We start from the raw sequence: 19,291 nt of genomic DNA on the forward strand, positions 1-19,291 counted from the left end.
CTGTGCATAATGACTAATTAAAAGAAATTCTTGACTTCTGGACAAAAATCACAGTTTAAATGGGTTTCAATGGGGCTTTCACAGTAACACAGTACGAGTGTGTCACTCTTGTGAACGCACGGCGTATTTTAATTTAGACTTACGTACTGTACTGTCGGAGTCGAGCTGGAAACAACAACCAGATCAAATAAAAATACACAATCCTCCCTGCCAGAGTTCAAGCCACATGCATGAACACAGCCGATAAGTGCAAAACCTTCGAGCAGCAGCAATAGAAAAAGAATAAAAAAAGCCGCCACATCACTTCGCCCCCGACGTGTGTGTTCACGGCTAAAAAAGCAAGAGTGTGTCCCTCTGGATGTTTATAGAGCGGCTGATTAAGGAGCGTGGTGTGTTTAGATCTCACAGGATGTATGTGAAGTTTGCATGTTTCAGTGACAGCGCCTACATGAAAGGTGATACCCGCTGAGTGAAGCCTCCGCGGGATTGTGGGTAATTTGTTAAAGTCGCCAAGCAGAAGAAAAAGAAGAAAAAGAAAAAAATATTCTTCTAATGATTTTCCAGGACGGACTTTAAAGAAGTTTTTTTTGTGTTCTGGGCAAAAAAAGAAAAAAGAAAAAAGAAAAGGATTTTGATGTTTGATGTGACGATGCAGGAGTGTGTGTGTGTGTGTGTGTACATGCGGGTTCTTGACGTTTGTTTTAATGTGTTTATTTAATATATGATCCCGTCTCTGTGGTTCACGTCTGATCTGTAAATAACAGAGGTCAGCAGCATCGTCGTCATGACAGCCAGGACAGCGCCGCCCTGTGGCCACGGCAACAGCAGCAGCAGCTCCAACTGGAACAACCTGCACTCTGTCTTACTCATAACAAATTATATTCTGGATTAAATAAATTTTTGTTTACACAATAATGTGAAAAACAAAAGGCCCCAGCCGCCCTGCAGCAGCTGAAACTTTAATATAAATAAGTTACAACGACTCTGAGTGAGATGGACGGAGGTTTTTCCACTGACGTCATGAACGCTGTTTGATTTAACTCACCTTGTACTGTTGGGATGTTTCTGTGTCCACTTTAATTCATGTAAAATAACTATATATATATTATTATTATTATATTTCCTGTTACAAATCATTATTTATCTTATTAGAGTTTATTATGAATCGTCTCTTCTATACACACTCAGTTTTTTTTTTTACTGTTTAAAAGACGACGGTGCAGTTTGTTTCTGCTGCAGCTCTCTCTGTTATTCAAATTATTAAAATGAGTAAATGCAATTTCATGTTTTATTTTTATTGCATTTCCATGAATGGTGCAACATAAATAAATGAATAAAACGTATCCTTATCGGTTTAAATGGAGTGAACAAAATAACAGAATCCTGTCTCTATGTACTGTATATAGTACAATAAAATACTTAATAATTATAATAAAAAATCACCATAAAACTGAATTAACATTTTTAAAAATATATATATTATTGTATATAAAATGTTAGGATTTCTTTAACAGGATTAGCCTGCTGTATTTTCTAGCTGGGTGTTCCTAATAAACTGCAATCTGAGTGTTTGAATTGTGAGTATATTTTGTTTAGATTTAATCCTGAGCTACAACAATCATAATAATTAAAATAAATATGAATAAAAACTGAAAATAAAAATGATGAAATGAGTCAGAAGGATTCAAATAAAATATGCACAAACAAACGTAACATTTGGCTGCATTTCTGTTTGAGAGGAGCTGTCAATCAACGTGAGGAGGAGCTGCGGTTCATAACCTGGTCGATGCTGCCGCCTGCTGGACGGACGGCAGAACTGCACTGTGAAGATTTGATCAGATACAACTTTAAAGAACAAAGTTTAAACTGTTAAAACTTTAACAAAAGCTATTTAAATTCTACTTTTTATTTTATTTAATCATTTTCTTTGTTAATTAATCATTTTGTGACAGAGGAGCAGATGTTATCAGACACACGAGAGAGATGTTGTGTTGGTGTTTAACCTGTTATGTTTGGTGAATGAATTAAATCAACTTCTATAAACATATCTATCATACTTTGATTACATTTCAGTGGATGATGTTATTATATTGTATTTTTCTCTATGATAATAATATGATAAACAGCAGATACAAGCAAAACAACAATGCTCACATGTATAAATATGGACTTCTTCATTGTTACTATTTTTACTGTTAGGAACATGATTTCTGTTTGCTCAATCTCCTCTCGTTGATCTTGTGCTCTGTATTTTTTAGTCTGCTACTGTCATGATGTAGTGTCATGCACTTGGTTTTATCTTATACTGTTGATAATATGTTCTGTGCTTTTTGAATTGCCGCCTATGGACTGGTGTTGAAAATTAGCACATGTGCTAAACACACTCAAGCAAAGCATCTGTTCTGTCCACTGGAACAGTCTCAATGTATTTGTGATGTCCATATCAAATAAATAAACATAACATAACACTTTGAAATGCTACTTATATGTTCAACCTACATTCATTTCTAATATATTCTATTTGATAGAACATCTCTGTCCTCTGTCTGAATAATTACATTAAATTAACGACTATAATCTGGTGAATGTGTGTATTTTAAACATGAAACACTGCATCAGTCTCAGTCGACTGTGTGGTTGAGTCTCACTACAGTCGATACATGAACTGTCTGTGTTTCCTCCACTCGTTCGTTCGTTAGTCGATCACAGACACGTCGGCACTCGTCCCAGCAGCAGCAGCAGCAGCTAACGATCCGGTGTTTGACCTTTGAGTTTGGGTCACACAGGTGAAGCTGCTGCTGCTGCTGCTACTGTTAAAGGAATAGTTCATCCAAAATTGAAATTGAAATGGATACCAACTGTCTTCGTAACAAAAAGACACACCAAAAAACATCCAAATACCTCCATGCTGCTTGTATGTAATGTCCGTCTTGTATTGAAGGCCCGAAATGCAAAATTGTCCCGAAAAAAATTAAGTAAGTCTGTATTTCAAGCTTGTTTTGTAGCGCTCGAGGAGCTACGAGAAGCTTCCGCTACAAAAAGACTTGATATAGACTTATTTAATTGTTTTTGGAACAATTTCTCATGTCGGGGCTTCAATACAAGAGGGACATTACATACGAGCAGCATGGAGGTATTTGGATGTTTTTTGGTGTGTCTTTTTGTTACGAAGACAGTTGGTATCCATTTGCAACCGTTATATGGACATGCACTGCTACGCCGAGACCCCCTGTAACTCAGAGAAGCCACGGAGGACTCTGAAACTTCTCCCAGCCCTTAGTCCACATGAGGGGGAGGAGGAGATAATGAGTGAAATTTCAATTTTGGGTGAACTATCCCTTTAATGCTGCTGCTGCTGCTGCTGCTGTGTGTCGAACTGGGATCAGATCTGGGACTAAAGGTCGGGTCATACAGGTCGTTACATAATGAGGTCATAAGGTAACAGGTTCTCAGGTTATCTGTGTGTTCCACATCTAAAATCTGATTTAAAAGGACCTGCTCTGGGTTATCTTTTATTTATTGTTTGTTTGTTTCTCTTTCTTGTAAATAATGGATGTAAAGTTGTTTATATCTGGTTGTGGGTTCCATGGTGTTAACAACCAACAACCAATAATCAATCAATGGTTTTTGGACCAGTGGGCGGGATTACAGAAGGTTTTTCTTTTCCTCCCCATTTCTTTTCAAATATGCAAAACAAAATATCAACTTTACAAGTTCTTTCAGCTTTACATTACCTGATAATATTATAATTATATATATGTATTATAACAGGATAAACAAGCGTCTATGGGTTTTTGTTTTGAATGCAGTGATTATTTTATAGTTTTGCAGCTTTATCTGTCTAATTTGTTTTGTATACAATTTTAAAGTGAAAACAAACCTGTTTTTTCTTCTTTTTTTATGTATCGGCTATAAAATCTTGTTTAATTATATTAGATTAAGTCAATCCAAAGTTAAGGCTTATTTACATTCATCAAAACAGATTTCTGTCATTTAAACAACTCAGACTTGAAGTTTAAAGGCATAATGCGTAGGAATTCCCCCCATCTAGTGGTGCGGTTGCATATCTGAACGTATTCTTGATGTTGCATTCAGGTGAAATGGGGCGGACGTCAGACAGACAACAGACACTGCATGTAACAGGATAAACAAGCGTCTATGTAAACAAGTGGTCTGACAATATGTTGTCATGGTGATGTGGTATTGTTTTACCGTCTTTCTCTGGTGGAGTAAAATGACATCCGGTTGGTTTGCCGACGGCCGTCTGCCTGACTGCACCTGAATGCAACACCGGTGCCTCCGTCCTTCCTCACACTACACAGTGGTGACAGTTTTAACAGGTCGTTTCCGTGGTTACCTACGGTCACGATGCAACATGGCCGCCTCGGTTCGGTGCGTCGCCCACTTCTGTATTTGTAACGACTTGTAACAACTCATTCTAAGGTACCAGAAAGCTTTACTTTGGATGCGGCTGTGATTCACCTTCAGTTCAGGATTTATGAAAGACAGGTTTGATTTTTGATCATAAAAAGCCAAATAAGTTACACACTGGGGCTTTAACTTCTTCTAATGTTTCATGTTTGTTATATCGTATCGTATATAACAGCGGTCCCCAACCTTTTTATCTCCGCGGACCGGTCACCGGTGGAAAATTTTACCGCGGACCGGGGGGGGGGGTCGTTCTCTTCGGGGGGGGGCTAGGGGGTAGCGTACGTTCTCCTGTTTACATTACATGTAGGCCTACTGTATAAACAGGACTACATGTTCACATAGCCTAGTTTTCTCTTACGTTTACGTTCTTTGTTACAACTCACCATAATATAGTATCACAATAATAATGTCAGTCATCTGGGGGTGATGCTCCGTCTGTCATCTCGGTTCCTGTCTACTCTGTCATCTCGTTTTGCTGCTGAAGCTGCAGAAAACTCCGTTTCACAAACATAATATGTTTGTAATGGAAGCAGGTTTTCCGTGCTTTTGTGGTGATCTCAGGATATTCTGCTTAAATCCAGAACGCAGGGAGATACGTTTTCTGTGAAGTGATGAAGCGGCAGAGAGCAGGTGTTGTGCCGGCCGGGTCCCACACACACATTGCGGAGCTTGGAGCATGTGAATCACCTGTTGCAATGAACCCGTAATTTAAACAGGACTCGTGCTTTTTCTTTTAGAACAGCTTTCTTCTTGTTGGAAGGCGTCGGGTCTTCTGTCGTCTCATTATTGAGTTTTTCCCGGCCCGGCGACGTGTGTTTTTCACTCTTTTACGTTTGTGCCTGCCTGTCAATTGCGCAGCGCTGGAACGATGCACAAACGGAAGTGGCAACATTTTCTAAATAAAATGACCGGAAGTGTGAAATAGACGAAACAAACTATTTTTTTTTTTTTTCATTTTCATTTCATCTTTCTGCGGCCTGGTACCAAATGATCCACGGACCGGTACCGGTCCGCGGCCCGGTGGTTGGGGACCACTGGTATATAATATCTAAAGTGAACATTATCAATCACATCTTTAAAAATGAAACATGAAATAATGTCTTTTATCTGCCACTTCTGGGTCAATATGTTGAAAGATAATGTATAACTCTAGTTGATTTCTACACTACACCACATCACTACAGCCACAGCTTCTCTATTAACGGTAAAGTGCGTCAGTCGGGCGCTGGACTTACCGAGACGCCCCAGATCTGCATCCCGTCGGTGTAGCCGATCATGAGGCAGAGGGGGGGGTCGGTGGTGCCGCTGTGCATCTCCATTAACTCTGGGTTACGGGACGTGTCTGGGAGGAAACAGAGAGAGGGAGTTCATCAAGAGGACGCAGATTTATACTGTAAACTCTTTATTTTCTACACAACCACTCTCGTCTACTCACTGTGTGTAAGTCAGCGTTTTAACAGATACAGATAAAGACTTTATTAATCCCCAAAGGGCAATTCAGTTCCTACAGTCCACCGTGGCCATACACATTCAGTCATTCACACAACCTAACAAACATACTGGAGGAAGCATGATGGGAAATAAATAAATACCCTCAAGTCACTAACTCTTAACATGGTGCACAGCGACTTCTGGCCTCTATACACTGTGCGATTTTAGCAGTCTTATAAGACTATTGCATGACACACTGTGCAACATCATGGATCTAATAATCTTTAGTACGATGTCAAGTTTGACATGTGCAGACTGTACGATGATCGTTCTACTGAATCGCAGGTCGCCCGTTACCCCCCCCCCTCCCTCCCTCTTCACACACACACACACACACACACACACAACCTGTATTGGTACCGGAGAACATGACAGCAGTACCGTCACATAATAAGAGCAAATGTAAACGAGGAGGAAGTCACCTCCCCCAGCATAAACTCAATATTCTCTGGTAGGCGACCACTTCTCATCACAGTCCGCACATGTTTGGTTTTTTTGACATAGTTTCAAACACAACCTTTCTGATGGCTGTAGCCTCTGTCCCTCCTTCTTCTGCGACAGTAAAAGGGAACAAACACTTTTCCAGACAAGACGATAAGACAACAACTATTCAGGTTTTTTTTTTAATTGAATGACTATTTACTTGGAAATAATTGCTCATCCCTGTCATCTGCGCCACCACAGTAAAACTGATAGACGTCCATCAGCTGATTAGTAGACGTACGTCGTAGCAGTTTTCTGACACTGTCAGAATTTAATCGCAGGTCGTCTTTGGTCGCAAGACGCTGACAACGGCCGTCCTAGAACGTGTCTCACAGTGCGACGCAAGGCGGCCGATTTAGAGCCACGACCAAAGATTTCGCCACGATTCTCCTACGATGGTCGTCTTTCGTCTGCGACGGCCCAAAATCACACAGTGTGAACCGGGCATTAGAGGTAAAACTAAATATAGACTGATACACAACAGAAGTCCTGTTTCATGGGGCGGTGCGTGGCGCAGTGGGTAGAGCGGCCACCCCATGGCCCCCGGTTCGAATCCCGAGTCGGGCAGCCCTTTCCTGCATGTCATTCCCCCTCTCTCTGCCTCCCCCTTTCCTGTCTATCTCCACTGTGGACTATCGAATGAAGGCAAAAAGCCAAAAAATATACTTAAAAAAAAAAAAAAAGTCCTGCTTCATCATCACCTATAGACTTCTACTCACCAGACCTACTGACTCGACCTTTAACCTACATCAAACTTACTGACTCTACCTTTAACCTACTGACTCTACCTTTACCAAACTTACTGACTCTACCTTTAACAAACCTTTTTTCTTGTGGCCAGACTTTGATGATTGAACAACGTGACTTCACTGAGTTCTGAATCATGGTTTTAAACTGCGCAGCCTGAAAACAAGAGCAGCTTATCAACATGAAACGTCGACTTCTTCTCAAACCAAGTCAAACACTCACCGTTGATGTCAGTTTTCTCAAATCGAACCCAAATTATTTTCTCCTTCTCGTCGGTGGGTGGAGCTCCGGTGTATGCCTGTGGTTTAAACACAGAGAACACCACAACAATGTAAAACATCCACAATCACAAATCACCGGTCGTTTATTATTCAAAACATCCTCTGGTGCAACATGTTTTATTATTCTGTCAAGCTGAGACGTTACACTTGATTCCTGGTTCAATTTGTTTTTGTGATTTTTATGTTTTGAGATTCAATATTTTCAATTTATTGTAGTTTCTGTTTACTTTTTTTGACAAGAACATGAATCCTAACTGCAGAAATGATCGATACTCTAAAATACCCGAATATTTTATGATTCGATTTTTATTATTCTATTGCACACAAATTAAACTGAAGCATGCTGATCGACACCAGATGTTGATTAAACTGTCTCTGCAGCTGCTTCGTCATCCTGAAGTCCAGCTGAGCTCATTATAATCAATCAGTGTGGTGGTAATTGGTAAACTAACAGTTGTTAGTGTGAGTTTCAGTGTGAATGAGAAGATGAATCACCTGAGGGACGACGTCCTGCAGGAAGGTCACAACGCTCTCCATGTACGACTGCTCCCTGTGACGGAGGAAACAACAGCCATGATGAACTCACCCTGCAGTGCTGATGCTGTTCTACATCACAGCAATAAAACAATGATAAAAACAATGATAACAATCTAAATATCCGTCCTCACGTTGCAGCCTGAGCTCGCACCAGAACCCCTCCAGCACAGCGGCTCGGTCTGCGTGGAGAGTCGGACGCCATTTTGTCTCCTGGTTCTTGTTGTTTCTCCTGAAAACACACACACAGACACACACATTTTCACATTAAAACAATGAGTTTGTGATCACACCGATATAAACACTGTCTGTCTGTCTGTTTACCTGCACATATTGGATTAACAAAAACGCATGCATCCAAATCTATCTATCTAGTTTATCCAGAGACACCACGGCACATTTAACACTGCAATTCTTTATAAAAACATTTATAATCACAGTTTCACAGCTTGTGCATCACTTTCTAAGGAGTTCTCGAATTGCAAGTTGAATCAGTGGCCTCCTAATAAATAATCTTATTCACAAGAGGTTAAATGTTAACCAGGGAAACTACAACAAAAACATGGAGAATAAATGAAGGCTGTAAATAAATGCGGTGATGTCTGAGGGACGATGAGCTCAATCTACTCGATATTAAAGTGTTTTATTAGCCTAGAAATCTAGCGGCAGCAAATCTCTTTGCTCCGTAGGTGGGTCTAGAAACGAGCCATAGGAACTTTTTGAGTCTCGAAGTGAACACCGTTTGTGTTGACCAATCACAGCGCTCTATCTGTTTAGAGAGTCGTTGGGCGGCTTAACGCCATGACAACATACTTGCAACGGTGAAAAACATGACAAGAAGATGGCTTTGGCAAAGGAATCGTTTGAATCGGCGTTGGCATCAACTTTGAAAGAATTAAACTTGTCATTTTCTTTAAAAGTTGAGCAAGAAACTGCACTGAAGTCGTTCATTTCAAAGAAGGATGTATTTGGTGTTTTGCCGACGGGATATGGGAAAAGTTTAATCTACCGACGCCATCCTGCTCTTTGCTCTGATTGGTCGTAGCACTACCGACAGCCTTCATCCCGCCCCCTGGATTGAGCCGAGGTCTACCGCTCGTTGCCAGACTAGACATGTTAATGATACAGTCTGGCTTGTCAGGCTAGTGTTTTATAATATTTTATCCACCTCTCTTCATCAGTGAGCTCAGATTAAACATGAGAAACACCCAGCGAACCACAATGAGCTACAATGCTATAAAATGTACAGAATTCCTCCTGTCACAGTTCACCAACATCCAACAACACATCATCAACCAGAAGCAGGAGCAAACAGAACATCATATGATCATTTAGGTGTGAGGAAGGAGACAGTGAGAAACAGAAGCAGCGATAAGAGGCTCTCTGGAACTTCACTTCACTTTCTGCTGCAGGTTTCATCAACCTTTGTGCATCAACGTGCAAAGTTGCAAGCGCAGATGAAATGTGTTTTCTGATCAAAGCCTAGAGAGTCTGAGCTGCTCCGGTGTCGATCTGACACCTCCGCAGTGGAGAAACAGCTGGATGACACAAAGCTCAACCCTTCAAATAATGGACGGATGGACCCTGACTGCACATTACTGCAACATCAACCAAATGAACCTTGTGATTCATTACGATAGATAGATAGATAGATAGATAGATAGATAGATAGATAGATAGATAGATAGATAGATAGATAGATAGATAGACAGATAGACAGACAGACAGACAGACAGACAGATAGATAGATAGATAGATAGATAGATAGATAGATAGATAGATAGATAGATAGATAGATAGATAGATAGATAGATAGATAGATAGATAGATAGATAGATAGATAGGTAGATAGATAGATAGATAGATAGATAGATAGATAGATAGATAGATAGATAGATAGATAGATAGATCAACCCCTGCTGACTGGAGTGTACCGATCTGTCATGAGATATCAGCCCATTAAAACCACCATCAATTGATAGTAGATAAAACAGTGAGCTGTGACGACAGTAAACACAGAGGATGTGTAGAGGGTTAGCGACTTTAGGGACATTATAATTTAAGGCAGGATTTGTTTTAAAAACAAGCCTACAACTCCCGTTATCTTTGACCAATCGAATCTGTTCTGGTCTGGGGGTTCCTGGTTGGTCAGAGACACTGGGAGCTTCAGCTGTAGACACACTGTGATCGCCCCAAACACACACACCTTTCCTTACTGATAGCTGAATGGAAAAACACTATTTTCTTAAAAGAAAAGGGAAAAAAGGTTCATATTTTGTTTTTAAAACAAATCCTGCCTATACCGCAGCTTTAAAGAAAGAGTTAGATCTTCATACCACATATTTATATTGCACAACAACAGCTGACCTGCCAAAATAAACCACTCCTGCCTGCTGACTAATGAAAGAAGGTGTTGATGCAATACCTCACGTCACCAGCAGCATTCACTAACAGGCTGATAATAACAATAATATTGGCAATAAGAACCAGAACAAGAACAAGAGTTCATGCTACACAGGTCAACAACAGGACAGACCCACAGACTCACTGTGGGCTTCATGCAGTAAACAGAGGAGATGAGACTGGCTCATCAGCCTTTTCCTGCTGCAGACTATCAGTGCTATACATTTTATATGCAGGGCTCCAGTCTGCCCCTAAATGGAGGCATTTTGCCCCTAAAATCTGAGACAGTGCAAGTAAATGTTTCATCTACTTGCACTGTGCTCATGGTAAAAAAAAAAGCTAATTTGGAGCCCTGATATTGACTTGCAGTTCATAAAACAGAGAGCTGCAACGACCTCCTCTGTATGAAACAGACAGTAAACAGAGGATGTGCAGGACGACGTGTCACTGACGGTTTCCCCTGGGAGTTATAATTTAAAGAAACAGTTAGATCTTCATATCACATAGATTTATATTGCACAACATCAGCTGACCTGCAAAAATAAAATAAACCACTCCTGCCTGCTGTGCTGACTAATGAAAGAAGGTGTTGATGCAATACCTCACGTCAGCCGCATTCACTAACAGGCTAAAAATAACAATAATAATATTGGAAATATATATATATTTTTTTTAAAGAACAAGAGTTCATGCTACACAGGTCAACAGTAGGACAGACCCACAGACTCACTGTGGGCTTCATGCAGTAAACAGAAGAGATGAGACTGGCTCATTGATTGGCTCATCAGCCTTTTCCTGCTGCAGACTATCAGTGTTATATACAGCGGGGAAAATAAGTATTGAACACGTCAACATTTTTCTCAGAAAACATATTTCTAATAGAGCTATTGACATGAAATTTTCACAAGATGTCGGCATCAACCCAAGTAATGCACACATACAAAGAAATCCGAACATTAATGTCCATAAATTAAGTCATGTGTAATAAAGTGAAATGACACAGGGAATAAGTATTGAACACATGAAGAAAAGGAGGGGCAAAAAGGTATGGAAAGCCAAGAAAGCAGCTGGAGTTTGTCAGTATTTAGAATGTAATCCTGTCTCCTATCAGTGCAAAGTAATATCTGCTGGTTTAGTCCTGATTGATGCCTTTTAAAACGGTTTCTCACCACCAAGGTGTCAGACAAGAAGTATTGCATGATAGGTAATAGCAAAGAGCTGTCTAAGAGCTGTCTAAAGACCTACGCAACCAAAGATTTCAGACAGAAGAGTCAAAACAATAATCAGAATGGTTCCCCAACAGTCCAGGACACTGGTGGAGAGCTTCAGAAAGACCAGGAATCAGCAGGTACAGTTGTTTCAAAGAAAACAATAAGTAATGCACTCAACCGCCATGGCCTCCATGCACGCACACCATGCAAGACGTGTCACTGACGGTTTCCTCTGGAAGTTATAATTTAAAGAAACAGTTAGATCATCATACCACATATTTATATTGCACAACAACAGCTGACCTGCAAAAATAAAATAAACCACTCCTGCCTGCTGTGCTGACTAATGAAAGAAGGTGTTGATGCAATGCCTCACATCAGCCGCATTCACTAACAGGTTAAAAATAACAATAATACTACTGGAAATAATAGAAAAGAATAAAAAGAGTTCATGCATACACAGCAGGTCCATTAATGGTGCATTCAGGGACCACTGCTGCTGCTGTAGGATGTCAACAACACTGTGGGCTTCAGCTTCATGCAGCAACTTAAACAGGGGAGATGATAACACATGAGCTTCTCCCGTTAACGTTACCGTCTCCGTTAGCTCTTCTCCTCCCGTTAACGTTACCGTGTCTGGTTTATTACCCCTGCTGCTCCTCGGTGTTTTTATTTATTACCCCTGCTGCTCCTCGGTGTTTATGTTATTGCCCCACTAGCTGCACCGCTAACTGTAGCTTAGCCGCACGGGCAGCAGCAGATAACGTTAACTGTCGTGTCGCGCGTGTCACGGCTCGTTGCTACGTTACCGTGAAAGTGTGTGTGTTTGTGTGGTGGTAACGAACCCGGCTGTTGTTGTGTCGGACGCTGTCAGGCTCCTCCGTTGTGAACTTGTGTGTCGGTTTGTTGTTGAGAGAGGTTTTCTGTCCAAAACACAAACAGACTGGTGCTGCTGCCACCCGGAAACTGTGACTGCGTGTTGTGTAATGGGCAGCCAATCAGAGCGCCCGAACGGTTTCCTCCAGCCAATCAGAAGAGAGGGAGAGAGGAAGGGGCGGGACTAACGTGCTGTGAGTCTTGGTGGGGTTTTACAAAATAAAAGACTATCATGTGTTCGGGCAGTACTGCGTGTGTTTTAACTGATTTAAACAGAACAGACTGTGTTTATTATGGTTTTAAACACGTCACTGAATAATAATAATCAATAATATCGATCAGTGATAACAACACAATCTGCAATTACCATGTAATCTCGCGAGGTTGCTTTGTAGCCTACTCGTGGTAGCGTGCAAGACCTTTAATTCACAAGAAAATAAAAGTCCTAAAGAAAAGTATATTTTGAAAACACTAACAGTGCTTAATAAAGTATATAATCAATCATAATATTAGTTAATATCGGTCTGTGTGAATGTAAAGTCCGGACTCACACACTCAGGCGTTTCCTCTGTGTCTGACTGATTAGATCTTCTCTGCAGGGTGAAGCTGGGTGGGACTGGATCAATGAGAACCATGTGGAGGCCTAAAGTGGACTACACTATATATACTATAAATATAATATGATATAACAACCTGAAAATGAAAATAGAAAACATGTACATCTGTAATTTGAGTACAAATTAAAAAATAAACATGCAATAATCCAACTTCCATTCATTTTCATGTAATATAGCCTACTTACTTATCTTTTATATGAAAGTGTACACAGGACAATATTCAAATGTAAATAGAAATTTGAAAAGTAAAATGCAGTAGCCTATGCAATCTAACTTGATTTTTCTTTTAAACAAAAATAAATAAATAAATAATATGCAATTTAAACGTTCTTGAAAAATACATATGTAACATAGTTAAAAGAGTGAGTGAATACAGCTAAATGTGGGTTAAGCGTTCTCTGCTGTCTGTTGTATGTGTGTGACTGAAAAGTGTAAGAGAAGAGGAATTATGGGAAATTCCCACCAGCAATGAGGATTCAACCACATATCTTCTTCTCATGTGATATAATGCAAACATTCTGGGTTGACATCCACAATTGGATCAAACAAAAAATAGTATTATTCCCAGCTGCTATCTCTCGTGATGATGTCACTTTCGGTATGATCTTACAAAACAAATATGATGAACTCTGTTGCAATTTAATTCTTTGTCTAGCTAAATTTTTCATCCACAAGAATAGAGTTATGAAGTCATCCCCCAAATTTATTGTCTTCATGAATGAGTTTAAATTGTACATGAAATCACTAAAACTTGTAACAGAAATAAAGGCACAGAAACTATGTGATAATTTAAAGAATTTTCCCACTGAAATGAATAACTAAAATTGATTTGAATCCCCCTCATGAAATCAATGTTTATTCTATTTTATATTAAAATTATTTTTTGACTATTTATTTTGAGATGTTTATTTTAATTTTACTTTTATTTCAACTGCTCTAAATGTATTCTATTGAAGCACTAATGTGTATGTTCCGAGTTAACTTGCACTAATGTTGAATGATGTTCATCTGGCATTCCCTTGACACTTATGGTATATGCACTATGAAAAATGCCAGTGTTGTTTATTTTTGTACTTTTTCAATAAAAATTTGAAAAAAAAAAAAAAAGAGGATTCAACCAAGAGGTAACTTAACATGCCCCGAGTCTCGTGGACAAAAACTGTGTTTACAGTTGTTCGAGTCATGTTAAATTTAATATTATAGTGTGTCTGTGTGTTAGTGATGATATTTCCATGCTCTCCACAACTTAAATGGTGTTTTTGTTGTTTTGTTGTCGACGGAAACGTGTAGCACGGAGCTAGCATTAGCTTAACACGATGCTGTTTTCTTCCGTAGAGATGTGACCGTGACAATGGAGAAAAATGTTACTCAACGCTCCTCTTTTTCTGTCATACAACCAGGTACGTGTGTGTGAGTGTGCAAATGAGACAGCAGAGGTGTGTTGCTGTGTTATGTTTAATTCATGTTTATCCCACACCATGCAGTTTCTGAAATGTCAAATGTAAAATGAAAAAGGGTAATAGCTGACAGTGTAGCTTGCATTTTATTTTGAAATTCATTCTTATCTATGCTTGATACACATTCACACTTTTATTCACACATTGCACATTCACTTTTTGTTTTATTCACATACATTACAGTATAAAAAGATGCACTATACAATCATAGTAAAAGTATTTTACTTTATTTTATTTGTATCATACGCTATACCCATGACAATGGAGAAAAATGTTACTCAACGCTGCTCTTTTTCTGTCATACAACCAGAGAGTCAACTGAGGATCAATATAGGCTATTGGCTGTTACCAACACGTCTGCTTCAAGTGTTTATTGCCTGCCCGAGAGGACATCAATACAACAGGGTTACACATATGTGAGTAAAGATATTCTAGTCTATCCAATATACACTGGCCGTCCAAATAAAAAAAAAAGTCACCACTTTAGACTTTTAGATTTAACAAAGCTAAGCTAATTAGCATTTTGGCTATATTTGGGTGCATTTACATTTTATCTTTTTAAAATGTTCATTAATGTACACTGTCCCTCTCAAACAAATAAAGGAAAAAGAAAGAAAGAAAGAAAGAAAGAAAGAAAGAAAGAAAGAAAGAAAGAAAGAAAGGTCCGAGCCTTCCATTGGATAATTACTGCATGGATGATTATGTTTCCACTGGTAACAACTTATCTAACCCTGATGCAGTCTCATTTCTTAAACAACCATGTCTGAAGACACATCCTGTGGTCCTGGAAAAGATGTTAATCTGTTTCAGAAGGGTCAAATTATTGGCATCAAGGAGATTACTGAGACTAACATTGGGTTAAGAAGTGTCCAACGCATTATTAAAAACTGGAAGGATAATGGAAAACCATTGGAGGGTCCAATGTGACCACAGAGTCCAGACCTGAACCCCACTGAGAGTCTTTGAAAAAAAAAAATCCAACTTTGGACGGAAATGAATGTTGTGACATTGCAGAAGCTCATTGAAACGATAATTGTTCATTTGATCATACATACAGTCCCTTAAGCCTGTATTAAAGGCACAGTTTACAGTCTACAGTGATGAATCTGAATGGTGACTTCATTCGCTTCCCTGTCACAGACTGTCATGGCCTCGCAGCAACAGCCCAGACCAGATCGTCAATGTCTGTAACAACAACACGTGTGATTTATGATCAGTCAAACCTGTTGACTGACTCTGTTTTTTTTTCTGCCAAAACTTCAGGAATGAGACAAGCTTATAAGATATGATTCATTACTGAAGCCTGCACAAAAATGTTTAAATTTCTTCTTTTAGCATCACCCGTCCAGCCTGACAGAGCTTCAGAGGGTTGGACAGGGACATCAGACTCTTACCAAAGTAAAAGTCACCATGGTTTTTATCCTGTTATAATCGACGCTTCCATCTTTAAAAGAAGAGGAAGACGTTTACAAGAATCACTGAGAAGAAATCAACTGATTTAATCCATGAATGTGAAAACGTGAGTGAGAGACAGAGACAGACGTGTAGAGACTGAACTGTCTGTTCAACAGTGAGAAGGTTTCTGTGACAGGAGGAGACTCTGGTTCACTCAACACAGACTCACTGAGGAACGAAAACTGGACCAGAAGAATCTAAATCCAGGATACAGAGGTTGAGTGAAGGTGGTGTTGAAGGTGTAGAGGTGGATCAGTGAGTCAGAGGAGACTCTGTAGAAGGACAGAGAGCCAGCAGGACAGTCCACATACACTGCTACTCTGTTAGAGACAGAGGAGGAGGAGGAGGAGGAGGAGGAGGAGGAGGAGGAGGTGATACGTGTCCCTCTGTTATTGTGCCTGACCCAGTAACGACCACCAGAGCAGCTCAGACTCCAGGACTGATCGTTCATTCCAAACTCACAGTCTCCACTGTCTCCTTTCCTTCTGATTCCTCTGTAACTCACTGATATAACAACGTATCCTCTCCACTCGACCTCCCAGTAACAGCGACCAGTCAGACCAGTTGAACACAGCAGCTGAGGATACCGGTCAAATCTGTCTGGATGATCAGGATATGACTGATCCTCCATCACATATGTCACCTTCCTGTTGTTGTCAGACAGTTTGATCTCTGTGTTCACTGTGTTTGTGTCGATTGTGAGTGGACAGGAATCTGATGGAGAGAACAAGACACAGCTGCAGTTATTGATCATGTGATCAGTTATTGACAGTTTGATGAAGACTCATGAGGTCAGTGATGTGACAGTGTGAAGATGGTTGAATGTGCTGCTTTGTTTCCATGAATCAAAGTAAAAACAGACTTACACTTCCTCAGACCTGGTGTCAACCATGGGACTCCAGCAGGCTCCACCCTGAAAGGAGGAGGGGGGTCAGAGCAGCACCTTCTCTGTCAGCATGCACACATGGACATTACATGGCTCTCACACACACACTGTTGTATCACTGTGTTCACATGGAGGCTGGTATGTATGGATGAACACTGAGCACAGAGAAGAAGGAGCTGGAGTCTTTATCTAGTGATGATACAGAGCAGGAGGAGACGAGGAGGAAACACTTCATCATGTCTTTTCTCCATGTGATGTCACTGCAGTGTGAGACACACACTTTCACTCTCACTGATAAATTCCACTGAGTGTCGAACGGCTGCAGATCCACTCCGACACATTACGTTTAAATTATAATCACCGTGTGAGATTCCACCGACTCCGGGTCTGCTACGGAACGGCTCCAGCATCCGGCAGCCCTCCGCAACACATACACAGAGCTTCTATTTTTCCCGGACGCCGGAGCATGGTGCATCAGCACAGAGCAGGTCATGCAGGACAGGAAATTGTGTGCAAAATACAAAATAAAACACCCGGTTAATTTTCAAAATAAAATACACCGTGTTTACAGCGGAGCATATTTCCTGTACTACACCTTGAAAACATTGTAATGGGCAGCGACCGGCCTGAAGTCAGCAGCTCGGAGGTTTTCATTTCAAATCATTTACACCATGAACAAGGAGATAGTCATTGTAAAATCACAAAATATGCAGATGAACAGGTTAGCACCGAGTTGTTTCTCTACTACTCCTCTGGATTAAATTAATTGTTTTAGGTTTTGTGGTTCACTTTTTGGAGACTACAGTACGGAGCCGTTCTGGAGCGGAGCCGTTTCATATCCAGTGGAATCCCGGCGTCAGGTTGCACAAACACACGTCACTAGGGGTGTCACGATTCTCCAAATCCTCGATTCGATTTGATTTTCGATTTTAGGGTCACGATTCGATTCGATTCTCGATTTTTTTTCTTTTTCTTACAGCACAGACGCCTATGCTATTTTCAGACTAGTCTAGTCTACGATCATTGGTTTTATTCATCGAATTTTGTACAGTAAATCTTATTTCAAAAGATGGGCTACATATAAGTGATGCAATTTCCATAATGTATCACATTAGGCACTAATGGTCACATTTAAATAATTTCTTTACAATATAAAGGTAACATGCCCCCAAAAATCATGATCCAGGGGCCAAAATTGCCCCCAAGGTTTTGAAACAAATATATTTATATCTTTACATTATCATAATTTTATTTTCATTAATTTACCGTCGTGTCTCATTATTCTCCTGATGTATAATATAATGTAAACGAGATTGCGCTGATACAGAGAGTCATGTGACAGACAGCGGGGCAGAGCTGCAGCTGCTGTGCTGCCATGGACCTGATGATCAGGTCCTGATCAGACTGGTGGTGGTCCACAGTCAATCAGTTCCGGATCCTCCGCCGTCGATCCCCCAAAGCCCCCGCAAATAAAACATCGACAAAAAGTGGCAAGTTGCATCTTTTCGTCGGCTTATTATTTGCGTTTTTTTTTTTTAATCTTATAACGTCTCTGCAACATGCGGCTCTCAGTGCTGGTCGGTGTTGTGTAGTTAGAGCTGTGTCTCCCTCCTGTTTCCCAGGTAGGAGGGGGACAGTAACCCACCAGGGCTGGGTGATAAAACGCTATAAATTGTGAAATAACTTTTCTTCGATAGAAATATGAGACGTGGTCGATAGTTTTCATTCATCCATGTTTTGGCAAATAGCCAATGATATTGAGAGTCGCGCTGCGCCGAACCAATCATGTGGCTGGAATAGAGCCAGTCAACATGTGCATTTGTTTGGGTTGCTGCAGACGTGCATCAGCTGACACCGCCGGTAAAAAAAAAAAAAAAAAAGAGAGAGAGAGAGAGAGAATGAGTGAGTGTTGTCTCGAAATAAAATGTAAAGGAAAACTCGGACCAGTGACTGACAAGACGCTTGGTGCGCAATGGGGACAACAGGCAGTTGTAGCTTTGCGGGCGGCGGAGGGGGGGGGGGGGGTCGTCGATCCTCTCTTTGACTTCGATGCTCGAGATCGTGACGTAATTTCGATGACACCCCTACACGTCACAGCAAATAAGATGAAGACAACAGGTGGAGCTGACCAGCCCAGATATCCCACAATGCACCAAGAAGAAGAAGAAGATTATAGCTGCTGTGAAGCAATGGGTCGGGTCTGGGCTATTTTTGGCAGATTTAGGCAATTCTGTCACTGTGCAACAAACGGGAATAGGAAGACAGGATAGTTGATACCATAATGTTCATTATAAGTCTGAAAAGCTGGAAAAGCATAATAGGTCCCCTTTAAGACGTTTTACAGTTTTTGAGTGATGGATTATATATATAAATATTGTTGTGTCAAAACCTGGTTCACTGAGAAAGGAGACACTCCAAA

At 40.4% G+C, this 19,291-nt stretch overlaps 2 protein-coding genes across 5 annotated transcripts in view; both read right to left on the reverse strand.

Annotated features, from left to right (window-relative positions):
- Positions 1 to 12,561, reverse strand: part of bcas3 (BCAS3 microtubule associated cell migration factor) — a 481,047-nt gene extending 468,486 nt beyond the window's left edge. For all 4 annotated transcript variants that reach the window (XM_085794770.1, XM_085794769.1, XM_085794772.1 and 1 more), the window contains exons 1-5: positions 12,427 to 12,561; positions 8,102 to 8,199; positions 7,929 to 7,983; positions 7,375 to 7,450; positions 5,667 to 5,773 (exon numbers count right to left, since the gene is read on the reverse strand). In XM_085794770.1, coding sequence (XP_085650896.1) covers positions 5,667 to 5,773; positions 7,375 to 7,450; positions 7,929 to 7,983; positions 8,102 to 8,172 — 309 coding nt within the window. In that variant the 5' untranslated portion in view covers positions 8,173 to 8,199; positions 12,427 to 12,561. The remainder of the gene's footprint in view (positions 1 to 5,666; positions 5,774 to 7,374; positions 7,451 to 7,928; positions 7,984 to 8,101; positions 8,200 to 12,426) is intronic.
- A 3,390-nt stretch (positions 12,562 to 15,951) lies between these two features.
- LOC146975362 (NLR family CARD domain-containing protein 3-like) overlaps positions 15,952 to 19,291 on the reverse strand; it is a 46,278-nt gene continuing 42,938 nt past the window's right edge. The window contains exons 7-8 of the mRNA XM_085794602.1: positions 16,853 to 16,899; positions 15,952 to 16,700 (exon numbers count right to left, since the gene is read on the reverse strand). Coding sequence (XP_085650728.1) covers positions 16,141 to 16,700; positions 16,853 to 16,899 — 607 coding nt within the window. The 3' untranslated portion in view covers positions 15,952 to 16,140. The remainder of the gene's footprint in view (positions 16,701 to 16,852; positions 16,900 to 19,291) is intronic.

The sequence above is a fragment of the Trachurus japonicus genome, chromosome 13 (assembly GCF_045865225.1).
Source record: "Trachurus japonicus isolate A0001 chromosome 13, Traja_1.0".
Classification (NCBI taxonomy): domain Eukaryota; kingdom Metazoa; phylum Chordata; class Actinopteri; order Carangiformes; family Carangidae; genus Trachurus; species Trachurus japonicus.